At 35.4% G+C, this 20,146-nt stretch overlaps 1 protein-coding gene across 3 annotated transcripts in view; it reads right to left on the bottom strand.

The window, feature by feature from the left end:
• Positions 1-744: 744 nt before the first annotated feature.
• Positions 745-20,146, bottom strand: part of cbfb (core-binding factor subunit beta) — a 59,385-nt gene continuing 39,983 nt past the window's right edge. The window contains exons 4-7 of one of the 3 annotated variants that reach the window (XM_059334657.1): positions 19,031-19,147; positions 17,416-17,511; positions 12,418-12,480; positions 745-2,255 (exon numbers count right to left, since the gene is read on the bottom strand). In XM_059334657.1, the coding sequence (XP_059190640.1) occupies positions 12,454-12,480; positions 17,416-17,511; positions 19,031-19,147 (240 nt within the window). In that variant the 3' untranslated portion in view covers positions 745-2,255; positions 12,418-12,453. The remainder of the gene's footprint in view (positions 2,256-12,417; positions 12,481-17,415; positions 17,512-19,030; positions 19,148-20,146) is intronic. The other 2 variants (XM_059334658.1, XM_059334656.1) reach the window with 2 other exon arrangements.

Raw genomic sequence — 20,146 nt, 5'->3', positions numbered from 1 at the left:
ATCACATAATTTGAATTTTTATTGTTCAATTTGAATCATTGCATTGAAAAACTGAATCTGAATTGTAATTTGAAACTGTATTGATTATATTGGAACTGAACATTCAGTTCTCACAATTCAAATTCAAGTCGCAAAATTCTATTTCAATTTCAATTCAATTTTCTGCGACGAAGATACACGGCGCCTCTTCGGCCAATCAGCACCTCTGTTTTCTTTTGTAACATTTTTTGCCACCTTGTTGCCATAGCACCTCTTCGGCCATTCCTTGCGAGTGGCAACAAATGTTTCAAAAAGAAAACGGAGGTGCTGATTGGCCGAAGAGGCGCTCTGTGTATCTGCACTCGATTGCTCTGCCTCAATTACCCGCAGAAAATATTTAAATTGAATTTTGCAAATATAATTTAATATAAATAATTCAAATTCAGTTTCTGGTGGCACATATTTCAGCCGCTGTTCATACAGTCACGGAAAAAATTATTAGAGCACCTGTGTTTATTTCAATTAATTGTTTATTTTAATGCCTGGTACAACTAAAGGTACATTCGCTAAGACAAATATAATGATAACAACCAAAATAGTCCATAGGAGTTTAATTTAAGAGCTGATATCTAGACATTTTCCATGGTTTTCTTGATAATGATTTTGGTTAACCTAGAAATCAGTCCTTAAATTTAACTGTTATTAGCTATTTTTGTTGTTATCATTATATTTGTCCAAACAAATCTACCTTTAGTTGTGCCAGGAATTAAAATAAACAAGAAATTGAAGAAAAAGGGTGATTTAATCATTTTTCCATGACTGTATCTCATGTGAAACTAGAAGTCAGCATTGACTTATTTTGACTTAAGTATGTAATGTTAAATCGCCCAGTTATTCCTTATCTAAGAGCTGCAAAGGGAGTGCTCTCACGGTAAATCAGCTGCATAGGGAACAATAGAGAACATAGGTAGGCCTGTGTTTGGTTTCATGCATATAAAGAAAATCCATGTAGGGAAGAAATCTGATTGTATCACATAGTGCAAAACCCCTCAGAGGACAGAGGACATTTATCCCCCGCCCCCACCACCCCTGCATCCCCCCCAAAAAGATCCCATCATTTTCTGATTGCTTCCTGAGCCCAAGATAGCAGAGTTTGTAGCAGTTTTATTGTTAACCGTCCTGCCTCAAGGTTGTTGCTACATAACCCATGATTCTATAGTCATGTTTTAAGAAGATCATGAAATTTATAGTACTGCAAACACTTCTTAATCCTACAACCTGTCTACAATATTCTCTGGAGGCCCTCCTCCCACCTGCCCACCTTTAAAACTCAAGTTTCCCCCTTTTTTAATCCCATCCCTCCCTCCCCCCCACCCTCCCTCCTCCCTCCCCTTCCAGCAAAGTGAACTTTGGTCTAAGAAAACAGCAGGTTTCAGGAAGTGAGCTAGGTAAATTTGGGCATGCACACAAATGTGAAGTGTTGTACAACAATGAACAATGTAGACACAATGTTTTTCTTTCTATTTTTTCACAAACTGCCAACACTTCACTTTAAATGCATGCTCTTGTGGTAATCCTGACCAATAAGCCCTGACCATGACCCTGAGCCGAACCACTTTTTTCTCTGCTCCTTCTGTATTCTGTTTTTACTTCTCCTCCTCAACTCTCTCTCTCTATATATATATATTTGCAACCCCTGTATTAATAGAAAATATACTTTTGGTACTACATCTACCCATAGCCATCAAATCATTTATGACCTGGACAAAAAACATAGAAGTTTTTGAATGATTTCATCTCTACTTGATATCTCTGAAACACCCAAGAAACAACTCTGGAGGTGTCACATTTGCAATTTAATGCTAATCCAACTGCTTTTGTTCCTTCCTCTGTTTAAAAAAAAAACCTAAGTTTTGACCAGGTGTGTTGTGTCCATATTCCTGTTAATCCTTCTGTTTTAGAGCTTGGTTCATTTTCAATACAATACTTTCAGAAAGTTTCTTTTCTTTTACTTTAAAATATGTCAAAAATGTTTGGCATGTAAATGTGATATCAAACCTGTTAGGAAATAATGGTGAACAATTGGTCAACAATTGCAATTTCAGTTGATTTTTTTTTCAGTGGATTGTATTGAAAGTGAATGTACAGCCAGCCCATGTTTTTTTCCTCTTCCTCCTTCCACTACTTCCTCATCTTCTGCCTCCTCAGCGCATCTTGTGTTCCACGTCAGCGTTGGCCATGTTTGAGCCAGGGCTGGGGTCCTGCTGTCTTCTGGACTGGGGAGAGAGAGGGATGGAAGGATGAAAGAGTAAAAGAGAAGGATGTGGAAAGAAATAAAAGAGAGAAAAGGCACATGAAAGATAGCAAGAAAGGGATCAGAGAGAGAAAGAGAAAATACATTAAGTACAGGTGTACTATATATTGGTAACCTGTTTAAAACTGTTTATAGACACAGGCATATTTACATATGCTGTGTGAAGTATCTACTGTTTAAACACCAGTTATGAATCTTTTATCGATGCAGTTAACACCCTTTAATAGAGGGGTAGGGGTGGGGGAGATAGCAGGTCATTAGTAGATAGCACGCACAGTCATGGAAAAATTAACTATTATTAATTATTATTATTATTATTATTATTATATTATTATCAACTAAAGGTACATTTGTTTGGAAAAATATAATTACAAAAAATAGCTGATAAGAGTTTAATTTAAGGGCTGATATCTAAATATTTAACATGGTTTTCTTTTTTTTTTATGATTCAACTTTTATTGAGTTTTTTAATTTTTTACAAGACCAACCTAGAAACCAGTTAAAAGAAAAAGAAAACAAGGCAAAATTAAGATACACAATCTTATGACAATAAAACCAAAAAGTAAAAACAATAAAATAAAAATAAGTACATAAGAAATCCAAGACAGGTCAAATTAATCAATTCTCAATATGTTAAACTGTCTTAACAGGAGACAACCACCACACTAATTCATATCTATTCATTGTCCCATGTGATTTATCAATATCATTTGTTATACTATTTGATATCCTTTCAAAAGCAGCTACTTTGCCTAACTCTGTAAGCCAGTCTTGAAACACCGAGCCCCCTGCATCTTTCCACTTTCTCATTATCATCTGTTTACCAATCATTATACTTGTCTGATTCCAGCTGGTTAAGGGTTTTACAATATGGGCCATGGGTTTAGGGTTACCTAATATGTAAAGACTGGGGCAGAACTCAAAATCCACTCTTATGCCCTCTGTGATAATCTCATGAACCCTTTTCCAAATGCCTGGTTTTGAGTTGAATTTTTGTGGTTTTTATATCATTATTTCTCTGAAATAAAACAAAATTGAAATCTAAAACTTTGTAACAAGATAAAACAGACATCAAGGAGTTCATTTTTAATTTATAACTCAATTTCGACCAAAAATGTAGTTACTGCAGTTAGACCTTGTAGGGCAGAATAGACCAATGTGTCAAAAAAAGAGACGTTGCAGTACCACAAGGTGTCACTAGAGGAGGCCAGAGCACTCCGTCATGACCAGGCTCACTGCTGCTGTTTATACACTTTAGTGACTTTAGTAGGATATTTTAGTCAAGGTACAGTAGCTGGCAGACAGACAGTCAGACAGACAGACAGACAGATACATTGGCAGACATGCCGGCTGTCTGACAAAACACACACACACACACACACACACACACACACACACACACACCAAGTCCATCATTAGGTCATCATTAGAAGCCATCAGTATGACAAGACTCTTAAATATATTTCTTCACTGGGTGTGTTTGAGCCCGTGGCTTGACCTGCTCCTGCTGTTTAAAAAAATACTTGTGGTTATATGTTTACACTTAAGGGGAGCAGGGAGGGGGGGAGGTGATAAAGCGAGGGGAGAGGTGAGGCAGAGAGCAGCGCAGACAGAAATGCAGACAGAGATAGTAAAGGGGTTGCTTAGTTCAACTGGAATGTAGCTTGTGTCATCTCAATGACTCACCATAATAGCAACATACACACAGTCACATGCACACACACATACAGTATGTCATACTACCATTTTGACTCCTCACAGCCAGACTGACTCCAGTTTGTGTCTGTCTGCTATGGCAAACTTTCTCCCACTGTATCAAAACTGCTACAGTCACATGTAGAGCTAGACGTCAGGTAAACAGGGACTAATAAGATGTTACTTCTTGGGATTTTTACATATTAGCAGCAAGTCATTAAGCATGTTATTGCATCATGCTACAAATGAAACAACCACTTTCATTAGTTTGACCATTTGAACTAATATCTTAGTTTAACTAATTTTAATTTAAGAGCAAACTTAAGACTTAATTTGGCTTTTACTTGCAACCATTTTTCAATATTTTTCTTCCCAAGCATCTCAGTGTTACAACATCTTCTCTTTTATTTACTTGCTATTATTTGTTAGTATATATATATATATATATATATATATATATATATATATATATATATAATCATGCTTTACTTTTTAATTAATTTTTATTATTATTTCATCTTTTTTATCTAGCTTTTTCACTTATTATTATTATTATTATTTACTTTTGGTTTTATTTTATTTTATCTTACCTTACTTTATTTTTATTTATTTTATATAATTAATTTATATTGTTTACTTGTTTTTCTGTTTTTTTTTCTTACATTTCTTTTGTATGAAAAAAAGTTTGATTGATTGATTGATTTATTTATAATTGCTCAATTTGTCAATGACTTAAATTCTGTCAAATATGTAAAATTCATTACAATATTATGGTATGGTAATATTTTGACTTTCACACTTTTATACACTTTTTTTATGTTGGTATGATGCAATAGCTCCCAAAGCTTTTCTGCCTTGCCCCACATTTTGAAGTTGTAAAAACAGTTTAAGATCAGCTTTATAATTTGGATCACATAATAAGAAAAACAATTTTTTAAATCGGCTCCACATTGAGTGAGTCCAATGCAGCCAGCAGTGAAGATGCAGCAAGAACAAATGTGCAGCACCAACTAAAAGTGCTTGTTTTTGCCACTGACAGGCTCAGATCGGTATAATCATTTTAATATCAAGCAGCAGCAGCAGCAGCAGCAGGTCCCACTCATCCACATTTTCAAATTTATCTAAATATTCAGCATGACATTGAAAATCTTTTAGATAACAGTAGCTTTCTGTTCTACAACTCTCTAACTACAACTCTCTAACTACAACAGCAAGGCAATTCAAAGTGCTTTACACAAAGAATTTAAAAATTAGAAAGAGACATACACTGCAAAAACTGAAATCTAAGTAAGATTAAATATCTTAGATCAAGGGGATATATGCTTATTTTTTTTCTGATAAGATAGTTCTTCTTAGTCAGCAGTTTTTATTTTAGACTGTTTCACTTGTTTGATAAAAAGACTCCATGGATTTTGCCATATTTCAAGAATTTTAAGAAAAATATTATACATACAGATAAAAATCTTTGTAGCTGTATCAAGAAAAGTACGCTGGTTTTTAGTCTGACTTTGCTGGTGTCTAGAAATATAATGCCTATGCATATCATTATGTCAAGATGATGGCTCTAGCATTTACTCATTATTAATTCAAGAATATTTCATGTGTATTTCATTAGAATCAAGAAAAATGCACTACTAATTCTAAGGTATTTGTGGGTTCATTGAGATTAGATATTTGTACTTGTTTTGGAAAGTCTTGACAAGACACATTTTCTTGTTCCATTGGCAGATAATTTTGCTATTTTTAAGCAAAATACACCTAATTTTTGTACTTTTTTTTACCTTGTTTTTTAGAGCTGGCTTTTTGCAGTGTATATGTAATTACATTCAAATATACAATTTTAAGACTGAAAACGGGCAGATAAAATATTTAAGATGAAATGATATTCAAATATAAAATTTTATCAACATCAGATATAAAATTTAGTCCATTTAGTTGATTTAAAAGAGTTGCAGCAGACCTGCAGTTTCCTGGGAGTTTGTTCCAGAAATGTGGAGCATAAAAACTGAATGCTGCCTCTCCATGTTTAGTTCTGACCCTGGGAACACAGAGCAGACCTGTCCCTGATGATCTGAGGGTTCTGGCTGGTTTGTAGCTAAGCAGAAGATCAGAAATGTATTTGGCCCTAAGGCAGTCAGTGCTTTGTGGACCAACAATAGTATTTATAGCATGTTAGCGGCAAAAACACACACTTTTATTGTACGTACACTGACTATGCGCAATTACAGCATACGGTTACACTGGTAGGTAGTTAAGCAATATGACACTTATTTCTACATGTGATGATGATGTAAAATTTATGCCCAAAAGTCATGACAATTTATTTGACCTTTGACCCCAAAAATGTAGTTACTGAACTCTGGTATTGTAATGCTGTAAAAGGTTCTCATAGAAAAACAAAAACAGAGTGCAGTAACGACAATGTTGTTGTCTTCTTTCAACTTTTATATTTTATTTTGAGTGAACACTTTCAAATTGATTTTTTCACAAGTGTATTTTAAAGTGTTTAACAACTCTATTCAAAGATTTGTGTATTTTAGACTTAATATCATACAGTAATGTTATGTTTTAGCCTTAATATAATTTTATCTCACTTTTTTTTTTTACTTAATCACTATCTAGATAAAAAAATAATTTCCCAATCAAACAAGCTTATAATTTCTATTATTCTTGTCTCAACTATTCAACACAATGAAGAAATACAAGGCCACACAAAGTGAAGGAACTGCAGTCTGCTTTGGTTTTACGTTTAAATTAATATATGTGTGTGTGTGTGTGTGTGTGTGTGTGTGTGTGTGTATATAAGTGCAATTACTGCTGTCTGCTTTGGTTCTGAGTTGGATTTGTAGCTACTGCAATTTATTTCTCTGAAATAAAGCAAAATTGAAATCTAAAACTGTGTCACAAGAAAAAACAGACATCAAGGAGTACATTTTTAGTTATAACTCAATTATAACCCAAAAATTTCGCATTCTGATATGAGTCTGATTTATGACAGCAGACGTTCCGACTTGTAGCAGGAAAAGCACAGGTGGAACTAATAACATAATCACTAATAACAGTTTGCTGCACCAATTATTGCAATGGCCTGCAGCAGTAAATGGTGTCATAAATTACACCTGTGTTTGACACTGAGAGAAAGGCCCATTCAACTTTCTTTTTCATTAAAAAAACAAAAAAACAAAACTGTTTCCAGCATGTGGGCCCACCTGCAATGGCTACTACACAGTCAATGATTAGATGTGCTCATTTTAGCAAACACTCAGTGTCGGTTACAAGTTATTTTGAGGTTGGGGTGATTTAAAATACATTCATAGAATGTATTCGGGCAACAACTTCTCTGAAATACAGCCTGTAGAAATGTGAATGAGTTCATGAGGTAAAAAACAAACAGTACTATTCACTGTTTTCACTCGGCACTGTTGCTGCTGCATTACCACTGCTGAATGGTGTTTGTCTTTGTAGAAGGGAGTGGTCTTTGCTCATCATCAGGGCAGGAGAGCTTTCTCTATTGATCTACACACAGATGGAAGCCTGCTGGGCCACTATAGGCTGCTTAACCACAACTCAATACTGGAGAAGTGTGCATATGTGTGTGTGTGTGTGTGTGTGTGATGAAGTTGGACTAGATTTGCTGTATCTGTGAGATTGTTCACATGTGCCTGTACAGTATCTGAAGGTGTGTGTGTGTGTGTGTGTGTGTGTGGGTGTGTGTGTGTGTGTGTGTATGTAAGTCAAAGCAGGGGGTCTGATGGCGATCAATACTAATGATATATTAATGCTTTCAATGCCAGCTCATCATTCATCGCCAAATCTCTTTCTGCTGAGCGTGTGTGTGTGTGTGTGTGTGTGGAGCTAAAAGGTGCATTTCTTCCCGACCTATTGCTTCTCCATCCATCATCCTGACAGATACCTTCTGACCTTGACTGACTGCAATATCACTTGTTTTGGATGAAAAATGTTGTATCTGCCAAATTGACAAGGCTTCAGGAACTGAAGGGGAAACAACTTAATATTCTGTTAGCAGGCAGTGGGTAAAAAAAAAACATTGCTGCTTTCCTGATGAGCTTTACTGTCATGAAACTGTCTCAACCCATCCGAAGAAATGGACTCAAAGTTAGTGTTGTATTTGGATAATTATAAGAAGGCCGATAGCTCAGATAACCAATGTGTTTTGCTCCACTGTAGCTTTCCTCTTTCCCACAGGCCTGTGAGTGCACAGTTTGTGTTCCCACAAAAGGAAGATGTGACTACAAGCTGTATTTTATCATGTTTAGGCTTTGTAGCACATAGATACGCACCTGTAGGACAACACACACACACACACACACACACACACACACACACACACACACACACACACACACACACACACACACACATTGTGTATCACAATCATCGAACGAGGCTTGGACAGCTGTTGGCCTGTCCATGTCATTGGTAACTGACCAATAGAACTTGTTTGTTTGTAAGTCCAACTTCTGTAGAAGATGAAATGTGAATTATTACAGAAATCAGGGCTCACTCTGGCTGAGATCCTGCGAGAGCTATGTCACTCCAGCGCTGCGTAACTTTACCTGTGAGCTAAATAAAGACCTGCTGCATTAGCCGTGTTTCCTTTAGGGGGAAAGTGGCCACCGGGAAAGCCTCAGGCCACGCCCTCTCAAAAGTCCGCTCACTCTGCGTGTCTCCATTACAAAAAGGCCCCCAGAGGGATTTAGAGACTCTGGAGGTGACGTATGGTTTTAGACCGTCACACCAATCTTGCGAGATCTGGTGGCAAGAGATCTCGTCACACCCCTATCTGTTATTGATTCGCAACAGCAGAAATCAAAATGCATGTTTTACAAAATGTTGATATCGGTGAAATAATTTCATTTCATTTAACTTTAAACTATCTAACAAACACACTTCTTTATTCTTCTAACTTATTTCTAGCAGTGCAGACAGATCACTAGATCTCCAGCTCACAGAGACAAAGAGAGACAGAAGGAGAGGTGGAGTTCAGACCACAGAAATGCAGAGGCTGAATCTGTGCAGCTATTCAACAGTGCTCATCAGTCACACCCAGAGAAAAACAGCTTGGAGCACATCTGCAAGATCCCAGTGGCTGCTTTCTAAAAATCTTAACTCTAAATTTTGATTCATATGCACATTGTGTTATGAAACTAATTTCACAACAGCTCTAACCCTCTGCAACACAATAGGAGGGTTTTTGGTATTCAAAGCATCTCTAAAGAAACATATGTAAGCATAAGCATAAACATAAGTTTGACACACTTTACCCATGTTTTCTACACTCTTTGATATGCAATATGTAGGTTTCTAGGCTATTGGGAGTCTCTCAATCAAAACAAAAGCAAAAGATGGAGCAATGCCGTCATTTCAGTCAGTTTCTCCTGGTTAGAAATCCTTCAGTGTTCAAGTTTTTACCAGGAGCCGAATTATCCATAGAGGTATCCTCCACTACAAAACACTCTGACCCTCTAATGGAACCCAATAAAAACACAGAATAATGCAATTTAACACTAAAATCTGTGATTCTTCAATGCTGTTTGGCCCTTCAGCAGAGGGGCTGGAGCTGCTGTTTCCTCAGCTTGTTTCTCTGGTAACTTGAGATCCAGATGTTACCTTCTTTTGTTTTGGAGCCAATTGTATTTCTGTCCATGTATGGTGGCCGATGAGAGATCTCATGGTGCATTCAGGTGCACCTCGTAAATACAGGAGAATATTAAAAACGCAATACAGAATGCCCAAGAGCCACTTACTGCATTAAATTCCATTGTATTTATACTGTGAATTATGACCTGGCGGCTGAATATTTTGTTTTCATAAATAAAGACAGTGTTGGTGCATACAATGGTGCAGAATGGCACAAATTAGTGCATAGCAGTTAGACTATACAGAACATACAGTCATGGAATAAAGTAATAGACCTTTGTTTTCTTCATTTTTTTGTTCACTTTAATGCCAAATATAATGATAACAACAAAATAGCTCCGAAGAGTTTAATTTAGGAGCTGATATCTAGACATTTTCTATGGTTTTCTAGATAATAACCAAAATTGTTATCTAGAAAACCATGGAAAATGTCTAGATATCAGCTCTTAAATTAAACTCTTATCAGCTATTTTGTTCTTATCATTATATTTGCCCAAACAAATGTACTTTTAGTTGTATCAGGCATTAAAATGAACAAGAAAATGAAGAAAACAAAGGTGGTCTATTCATATTTTCCATGACTGTAGACTTTATAAAAGGAGTGGACGTAGTCACTAGCCATAGACTGATTAGGAGAATGTTAACTGAGGTGATAAATCAAGTGAAGTAGGATCATTTTCTCATAGAATTCTATACAATTAGACTCTCTACACCAGGGGTCTCAATCTCAAATTACCTGGGGGCCGCTGGAGGCAGTATCAAAATGACCAAAAAAAAAGACACAAAATGACAGAAAAAAATGAATTACTTAAAAAAGACACAACTTACCAAAAAAAAAAAAAAAAAACTAAAAAAAAAGACACAAAATTACAGAAAAAAACCAAATTACTGAAAAAATACACAAAATGACCCAAAAAGACACAAAATGACTAAAAAAAAAGACACAAAATGACAGGAAAAAACTAAATTACTTAAAAGAGACACAAAATGACCCAAAAAATAGACACAAAATTATTTAAAAATAGACACAAAATGACAGAAAAAAACTAAATTACTTAAAAAAGACACAAAATGACCCAAAAAGACACAAAATTACAAAAAAACTGACACAAAATGACAGAAAAAAACTAAATTACTTAAAAAAGACACAACATTATAAAAAAAAGACACAAAATTACCCCCCCCCCCCCCCCCCCAAAAAAAAAAAAATGACATTACATAACATCTCCACTTCTTGCAGTAACAACAACACGGCAGATAATAAACGCTCTGGTAGCAGCTGCCTTTCTTTTTGTTGACGTCGTCATAGAAACAAGTGAAACAAAGCTCCAGCTTGTTTCTAAAGGGACCTTCCACACACAACACGGGAAAGTGCCATTCATATAAAACTCACATTAAACTTTCATATCAAGGTGGGGGCCACAAAAAATCGTCACGAGGGCCGCAATTTGCCCGCGGGCCGCGAGTTTGAGACCCCTGATCTACACTCTGTCAGTGCAGTTGCCCTCTACTGGCTGTTAGAAGGAATGTAGGTTAAGTTATTCCTTTGATACGGCCTACAGACTGGAATAAAACCTAAAAGGGGACAAAGTTTCCATTTTTTTAATGAAACTTAAATCATTCCGAATGCCAAATCCAATCCCTTTTTACAAAGTTTATGTTTTTTTTTAGAGAATAGTGACGGTACTTATATTGATTCAGCAGGAGACACAGGGTTTTCTTTTTCTCCGAGAGCCTCAGGGAGGAAACATGAGATCAGTGAGATGAAAGACGACCTTCAATAAATGCCTCTCTTTCTTTTCTTTCTTTCCTGTCTTTCTGTTCCCCTCTCTTCTCTTCATCTGCTCAGTTCCTGCCTTTCTGATCTCTCTAATTTGAGCAGGAGCATGTGCTGCAAAGCTGTGGTAGGTCTTGATGGCGTGTGTGTGCGTGTGACTGTGCAAACTAGCTATGAAATAGTTTCATGTAGCTCGCTCTGTCTCTCACTAACATTAAACAAGCAGGAGCAGATATTAAAGTCACAATTCATTTGGAGTGCATGTATACAGACACACTAAAAAACACACATACACATGAACCAACCTGGTCTCACAGGAATCCGTGAAATAGCCACGGATTTGCTTAACTCAAAATCCGTGGAATAGCCACGGAATCACTCAAATTTCCGTGAAACTGACACGGATTTCGCTACAATGCAAGTTAATGACAGTCATATCCCGTGGCTATTCCAACATACAAAGTGATTATGTGCATTCACTGAGTGAATATTTAGAAAATAAAACATATATTTCTCGCTAGAAATGTGATCAAAATCCATTTTTATGCAGAAACTAAGTCAAAATATTGATATTTTCACTAAAAATGAGAGAACTGTCCGCCATGTTTTTGGTTCTGACCGCCGGGACCTTGAAAGTCACGTGACTTGGAACATGAATAGCCACGGGATATGACTGTCATTAACTTGCATTGTAGCGAAATCCGTGTCAGTTTCACGGAAATTTGAGTGATTCCGTGGCTATTCCACAGATTTTGAGTTAAGCAAATCCGTGGCTATTTCACGGATTCCTGAGACCAGGTTCACATGAACATGAAATACACAGCCGGCTGGCTGCTGTCACACAGAAAATAATGGACAAACACAGGAACGCACGTACATAAATTAGACATGCACACACACAACCACACACATCTGCACACACACACACACACACACAGGGTGGTTTAGTGCATGACAGTGTGATAGATGGTGAGAAATGAAGGACACAGACCCTGTTCTTTTCTGCTGGCTGTCTGTCTGTGTGTCATCAGTCCCAGATTTTAGAAACAGGGTCCTAAAAAATAAACAATTTTGGTTTCATTCGTAACTTCGTCAACTTAAGAAGGATGCCATCGATCTCCCCAAAGCCTTGCTGGGAAAGTGAGTTTGTCTCAAGTGCTTTAGTGCATTTTTGCATTGCAATTGTCAAACGGACAGCATATACATTTGTGAATCCGTATTTGTGTACTAGCAGCACAAACATGCACATGAGGACAACGGCATAAACATTTATTTTTATGGTTAATCAAATTCATTTTTCTGTGATCTGTAGCACAAAGTGATCAACTACTTTCCCTTCTAAGGCTTTTGGGACACCTGACAAAACTGAATCAGTCATTCAATAGTTCAATAATATCAAATCAGATTAGATTTATCATCAAACTGATCATGCACTAAACTTATTATATAATTAAACTGTAACAATATTATTTAATGGAAAACATTATCAAAGCACACAACCACACATCACACAATCCTAAGCCACCCAAAGCACTATAAGCAAAGAACACCCAGCTGGAAATTTGACTCTGTGGCTTTGATGGTGAAACACCAATCAATAAAGAATGATAAATACATAATTATAGCAAATGTAGAGAAAATTTGGTGCACTTTTGCCAAAAGGTTAACCCTCAATCACTGGAATAAAGTGGCGGATTAAAAATAAAAAATAAAAAGGGCACCAGTGTGGACACTTGTTAATTTTAAGGCCAACCCAAAGGATACTTATCACATTTTCTCTACTAGAAAGTCATTTTTATCATGTTTTCTCTACTCAATTACCCTTCTAAGGGCTCATTTTCTCTAGTTGAAAGACGTATCATCATGTTTTCTCTATTTATGGCCACCCAAGAAGCTTCTTCATCATTTCTGTCCACTGGTGGGGAACCGTAAAGGGCACTTTATCATGTTTTATCTACCATAGCATCATTTTTTTTCAAATATGGTGGCACAAGTGAGAGCTTATGCACCCCCTGCTACAACTTTTACTCGTAACTTTAATTTAACATTTGTCATTTCAGAGTGCCTAATAACTTTCTGAATGTTTTGCAAGCAATACAGTGCATCATGTCCCATTAGAAGGCTGTTTTGAATATGCTTGATTGAGATCTATGACTCTGTAAAGGTGAAAATATGACTCACAAATTTCCAGTTGGGTATATGTAACCTCGCAAAGCCAGCCAAATTTGAAGTTTAATTTTAGTCACTGTGGTCTGCCACAGAAGGACTCATTTTTAAATCAGCTGAACAAAACAGCTACACTCAGATGAACGAGTTACCTGCTTGAATCTCTGTTGAGTTTAATTCCTGTTTTCAAACTAAATAAATCCAGCAGTCTGTTGGGGAAATGTCTCACACATTATTCGATGAGTTCAGCTACTGAGTATATTTGAGTTTTAAAGTCATGCAGTTTCTAAAAGGGAGACTCTACAGGTGAATAGGTTGAAATTATTGCTAAAACAAATCAGCATGAAACTGCCACTATTCTTTTTTGTCATTGTAATTTAGTAAATTTGAAACGGTTGCAGTTTTAAACACTTTAATATTGTGTTATAAAACTATAATATCTATAATAATGTGTGGAATTAAAAGTTATGTGCAGTTATATGAGGCCTTGGGGCCCAAAAAGACCAATAATCGATAATAATTATGTTAATAAATGTGAAACATGCATGGTTCAGAGAAAAGTAGCCTATACCAGTGAATGATGATACTTCTTTTTCCTTTTTTAATGCTTGATAATAAGTACTTATTAATACGGGTCTTTTATTTTGACGGGACTTTTATTTTCCCGCCTCCGATGTGTCTGACGTCATATCAATAAATGAGAAACGAAAAAATGAAAAAATGAATTTGCAAAAACCAAATAACTGCCGTTATTTGGTTTTGGTTTTTTGGTTATTTCGTTTTTTGATGCTGATAGCAAAATCCGTTTTTCCGCGTTTGATTTTAAACGAAAAAAGGAAAAGGGGGCACTGTTTTAGTTTTTTACTATTTTTGTCTGGACAGAAAAAGTAATTATACTATGGCACCCGGATCGCACAAGGACTGAATTTGGTTTTAATATTTAATTGGTCGGGTTAAAGCCAGGTTCAAAATTCTTGTTTAATTTATTGACATATTAGAGTCAGAGGTTTTTACAGAAGGAATTTTGTCTTTTTGTCACTCCATAAATCTGAAAATAATTAATCAACAGCCATAAAGAAAATCATAACATAAATGTCTTACAAAGCCCTCTGTAAAAACCTTCAGAATATACATACAGTCATGGGAAAAAAAATATTAGACCACCCTTGTTTTCTCTAATATCTATAGCTGATACAACTAAAGGTACATTTGTTTGGAAAAATATAATGAAATGAACAAATATGGCTCATAAGAGTTTAATTTAAGAGCTGATATCTAGACATTTTCCATGGTTTTCTTGATAATAACCAAAATCATTATCAAGAAAATCTAGTTAAATGTCTAGATATCAGCTCTTAAATTAAACTCTAATCAGCTATCTTGTTGTTATCATTATATTTGTCCAAACAAATGTACCTTTAGTCGTACCAGGCATTAAAATGAACAAGAAATTGAAGAAAACAATATATTATACTAATATTTTTTTCCATGACTGTAGATAGGAATGAAACTGGAAAGTTTGTTGTAATTTGATGCATGTTTTTCCCAAAATCTCAAAACTACATGAAAAACAATGTTTCTGCCTATCGAGTCTCACCTGAATCATGATTTGCTTGTTATTTAGAGTGGGTGCTGAACAAAGTAAGTTAACAGCAGCTGAAATGATTGTATCTGATGAGCTCCAGTGATGCAGGAGTGTACTCAGGATGTGGCCACTGAATAATTACTGTTGGGTGTGCTTACAGGTGCAGTGGATCACACCCAACAACAAGGATGACTTGAAGTGAAACATTTCATTGTGTTAAGTTACTGTGCAGCGGTTGATGAGAGTCAGGAGGGTGGGGAGTCATAATATGTTTGATCTGTAAACCACAGCAAACAGGTACAACCCATAACTCACTGAGTGACATGACATGTTATCTGTCATGGAATGTAACTTAGTACATTTACTCAAGTACTATACTGCCCTACAAAGTCTAACTGCAGTAACTATGCCAAAGCTAAAACTGAGAAAAACTTCTGTAGAACCTGATAATGTAATAAATTCCCAATAATGTAATAAAAATCTGCACTTGAGTCCATTGAAAATGTAATAAAACCTGATAATGTAATAACTTCCCGATAATGTAATAAAGTGCATTTCCCAATAATGTAATAAAGTATAACACCAAGCACCTTTAGATTTCAAGAAGCTGTTGAATGCATTCGTGTGTCATGGATACCTTGTTTGTTTAAAACGGATGAACGGGTCAAAAGTTAATAAACATTCAACTTTGACCTGTTGGTGGCGCTAGAGCTCTTGAGCTAGAGTTGCCTACACAGTATCACCACTTGAACCCAAGTAATGGGTGGTCTGCTGTTAAATTATTACAATATTGGGGAATTATTACATTATCAGGACTTGCGAAATGAAGGCTAACCTGGTAATGTAATACCCTCCCATTAATGTAATACTTTATTACATTATTGGTAAAAAGTGTATTACATTATTGGGAAATTCACTTTATTACATTATCAGGAAGTTATTACATTATCAGGTTTTATTACATTTTTAATGGAGTCAAGTGCAGATTTTTATTACATTATCGGGGTTATTACATTATCGGGAATTTATTACATTATCAGGTTCTACAACTGCTTTAAAGTTTTTTAACCTGTTTAAACCGGGCAGAAAAATTGGTTTTATGTAGGTGATAAGTGATATGACACTTATTTCTACATGTATTGATGATGTCATTTTTATGCTCAAAAATCATGATGATTTGTTTGACCTTTGACCCCAAAATCATAGTTACTGCATTGCTGTAAAAGGTTCTAATAGTAATGATAAAGTTCAGTAACTACAATGTTGTTGTCTTCTTTCAGCTTTTATATTTTGATTTCAGTGAATAAACATTTATTTAATGTATTTAAAAGCGTTAAACACCTCTATGCTGCTTACAAAAATGCATTTTAATAATATATTTAGAATATATAAAACAGACTGAGTAGTCCATTCCAAGGATATAATAGTTTTGGATTTTTCATCAGTTTTAGTTATAATTTCGTTGTGACTTTTTGTTTTCAAATTCAGTTAGTTTTAATTCATTTTTAGAGTGAGTTTGCTCGTTTTAATTCGTTTTTATTTATTTTTTGGGAAAACGCTTTTAGTTTAGTTTTTATTAGTTTTAGTCCTTTTGTAATGGGGTATTTGTTGGGTGCCAGATTAAAAAAAGTCACAATAAATGTTTCCTTTATTTCCTTTGTCTGATCCATCTCAGCCCCAATAAGTTTATTAAGTCATAAAACCAGATAGATTAAATAGATTTCATATCAACCAAAAAGGTTTACGTATGAAAAAAGTTGACAAAGACGAAAACGAAGGTCATTTTCACTATAATTTTAGTTCGTTTTAGTTAAGTTTGTAACCACAAAATACAGTTTCAGTTAATTATAAATTTTTTTAAAACTCGCTTTTATTTTTATTTCAGTTAACTAAAATGTTTTTTCAATTCTAGTTTTCGTTATTTCGTTAGTTTTCGTTAACTATAATAACCTTGGTCCATTCTACATAACGAGTTCTTTTACTTTTGATACCTAAGTGCATTTTGTTGCTGATATTTTTGTATTTTTACTGCAGTATGTTTTGGATGCAGGACTTTTACTTGTAGTGGAGACATTTCACAGTTTGGTATGCATACTTTTACTTAAGTAAGAGATCTGAACCACTGCAAGTTATCCAAACTAGAATCTGGATCTGACATTAAGACTGGCTTGGCGAGGTTAAGTTCTGTCTAAAGGAAGCAGATTTGTCCTGTTGTTCAGCTTCACAGTGCCCTCTCACCTCTAGGTCTTCTCTGTGTGATCGTTCTCTGTCTTCAAAGTCTCTGGTTCTGCGTCGAGCTTCTTCAAATGCCGCCTGGGCCAAAGCATCCTCTTGCTGCACAAGCACGCACACATAGAAACAAACACACACATAGACAGACGGAGTGAAAGTGTGTTCAGTTTAAACTGTTCAGTTCACATACTTGCCTATGCACTTCATGTGTTACTAGAGGATTCCAGTAGAGGGCGCTCCAGATGTAAAACTTCTGGATATGCATGATGTAAGCAACAAACATGTTCATACTCGAGGGGGGTTACTATTAGGGCTGCAACTATAATGATTATTTTCATTATCGATTAATCGGTCGATTATTTTGAACGATTAATCGATTAGTTGTTTGGTCAATAAAATGTGTAAAAATATCAATCAGTGTTTCCCAAACCACAAGATGATGTCCTCAAATCTCTTGTTTTGTCCACAAACCAAAGAGATATTCAGTTTATTGTCATAAAGGAACAAAGAAACCAGAAATATTCTAGCTGAAATATAAGCTGAAATCAGAGAATTTGGACTTATTGTCTTTTTAAAAAACTGCTCAAACCAATTATTCGATTATCAAAATAGTTGACAATTAATTTAATAATTGATTATTGTTCGATTAATCGAATAATTGTTGCAGCTTACTAGTTAATACTGAGATAATGGCAGTAGTTTCCATCATGTTTCCAACTATTATTCTACTACTGTTTGCTTACAGATTCGCCTACAGCATTACATTACACTGCCATCTTCTGACCAAAGTATGTTAATGCAGCCTTGTTTATTGTCTCTAAACCACTTGATGGAAATTTTCATTAATGTAACATTTCTAAATTTTGCTTCAAAATTCGATTAGACTTTAATGGAAACAAGGCTGGTGGCGGCCTAAACTACCGACACACACATTTCTGAAGATGTGCACAACCAAATAGACAGGATACATGAGGCAGCCATAAAGTATTACAAATTAAGGTAATTTTTTCCACTCTTGCAGGTTAATACAGCCTAGGCCTACTCCTTACAATACTATCCAAATGTGCAAATTACAAATTACATTAATGCTATTCTACTCATAAATAAGCAGTAAATAACTCAATGCGCCTTATAAAAAATGTAAGCATTATACGTTGACATTGGACATACAATAATGTTAAATAGGGTTGCAAAATTCCATCAATTTTCAAGGTTGGAAACTTTCCATGGGAATGTATGGGAATAAATGGGAATAAATCATGAATTTACAAAATTGAAGGTTAGTCCTTAACAGGGAATTTTAATTTAGTTGTGAAAAAAACATTTTAGCATAATCTTGACTATAACAACCAGATTTCTTGCAAGTATGCTTAAATATATATACTATTCCACAATCAAATGCACATACTGCTTACTGCAGAGCTGCTGAGGCCACGCCCCTACTGAGGCCACGCCCCCTAAAGGCACTGTGCATTCCTCCATCACATGTTCAATTCAACATTGACATGTTAAGGAGGGAGACTGGCTCTTTTCATTTAACATTTTGAATGGGACATTTTTTACTTTTACTTAATTTTGTAATGAGTGGCGTCATTCTGTCTGTTTACAGGTGTTGTGTTACCTGTGCCCTCTCTTCATCGTACTCCAGGTATCCCATCCCATCCAGCCTCTGTAGGTCGATCCAGCCCCTCCAGATCACACACACACCATTCAAGATCATGGGAGCTTTTAAATAGACCTGAGAGAGAGAGAGAGAGGGGGGGGGGGGGGTTACTATGAATTCAAGATTTTGATATTTTGCATGAGTAAGTAAGCTGGTAATGTTAAAATTCCTCCGATGTTGGAAAATAACTTTTCTTCAGTGGATCAAGGTTTTTTGTTTTTTTTATACATATGGCAAGAAGCTATATATTGAAATGAGAATGATCAACAAAGGAACTAAGATCTGATGAACTTTACAAAACTGATTCTCGGTTTGTCATGACTTAAAATAAAAAGGAACAGCAGCTTAAAATGACCTGAAGTTACATAAAAAATTATAATTCTTGAATCAGACACTGTCAGCTGTTTTCTCCGAATAATATAAAGCTCTGTGTTTGGGAGATGGAGGCCCCTCCTCTCCTCCCTCCCCCACTATTACTGCTGTGAAAGAGGAAAAACCACAGAATACGTCAAAGGCTCTCCAGTACAATTGAGTGTTGGGCTAGTAAATCACAAACACACACTCGTGTGTGTGTGTGTGTGTGTGTGTTTGCTGCTGCAGGACGTCAGTCCTGTTTTAGTTGAAAAGTAAGCATTTGTATTGGACTAAGTGGACAAGAAGTGATCCAAAATAAATATAATAATATGCCTAAATGCATGTTTGTCTTTTTGTAGTTTTTGTGTGCGTTTGCTACATGTTATGCCCATTTCCAGTCAGTTTGTGACTTTATTCACACACTTGCAGCTAAAATATAACTTTGTGGTGATTTAACCAGGGATAATTACCTCAATTATTCATTAAAAGTAAACATATTTTTGCTTTACAAAATAAAAAAAATATCTAAATAAATGAAACAATGACGATAAAATGTCATTAGATGTACGCAAAATGATATTAAATGTAAATGCTGGCAATAATGAATTTAAAATTAAGGGGCAAATATTGATACTTGATTTGTTATATTTATTTACCTTTGTATTCTTTGTTTTCCAATTTAATGTATGCTTTTATTTATTTTATTTTAAAGTGTTTGAA

Source organism: Centropristis striata, chromosome 6, assembly GCF_030273125.1.
Source record: "Centropristis striata isolate RG_2023a ecotype Rhode Island chromosome 6, C.striata_1.0, whole genome shotgun sequence".
In the NCBI taxonomy this organism is placed as follows: Eukaryota; Metazoa; Chordata; class Actinopteri; order Perciformes; family Serranidae; genus Centropristis; species Centropristis striata.
The sequence above is the reverse complement of the archived record's forward strand: the minus strand, read 5'-3'. Positions and strand labels throughout refer to the sequence as shown.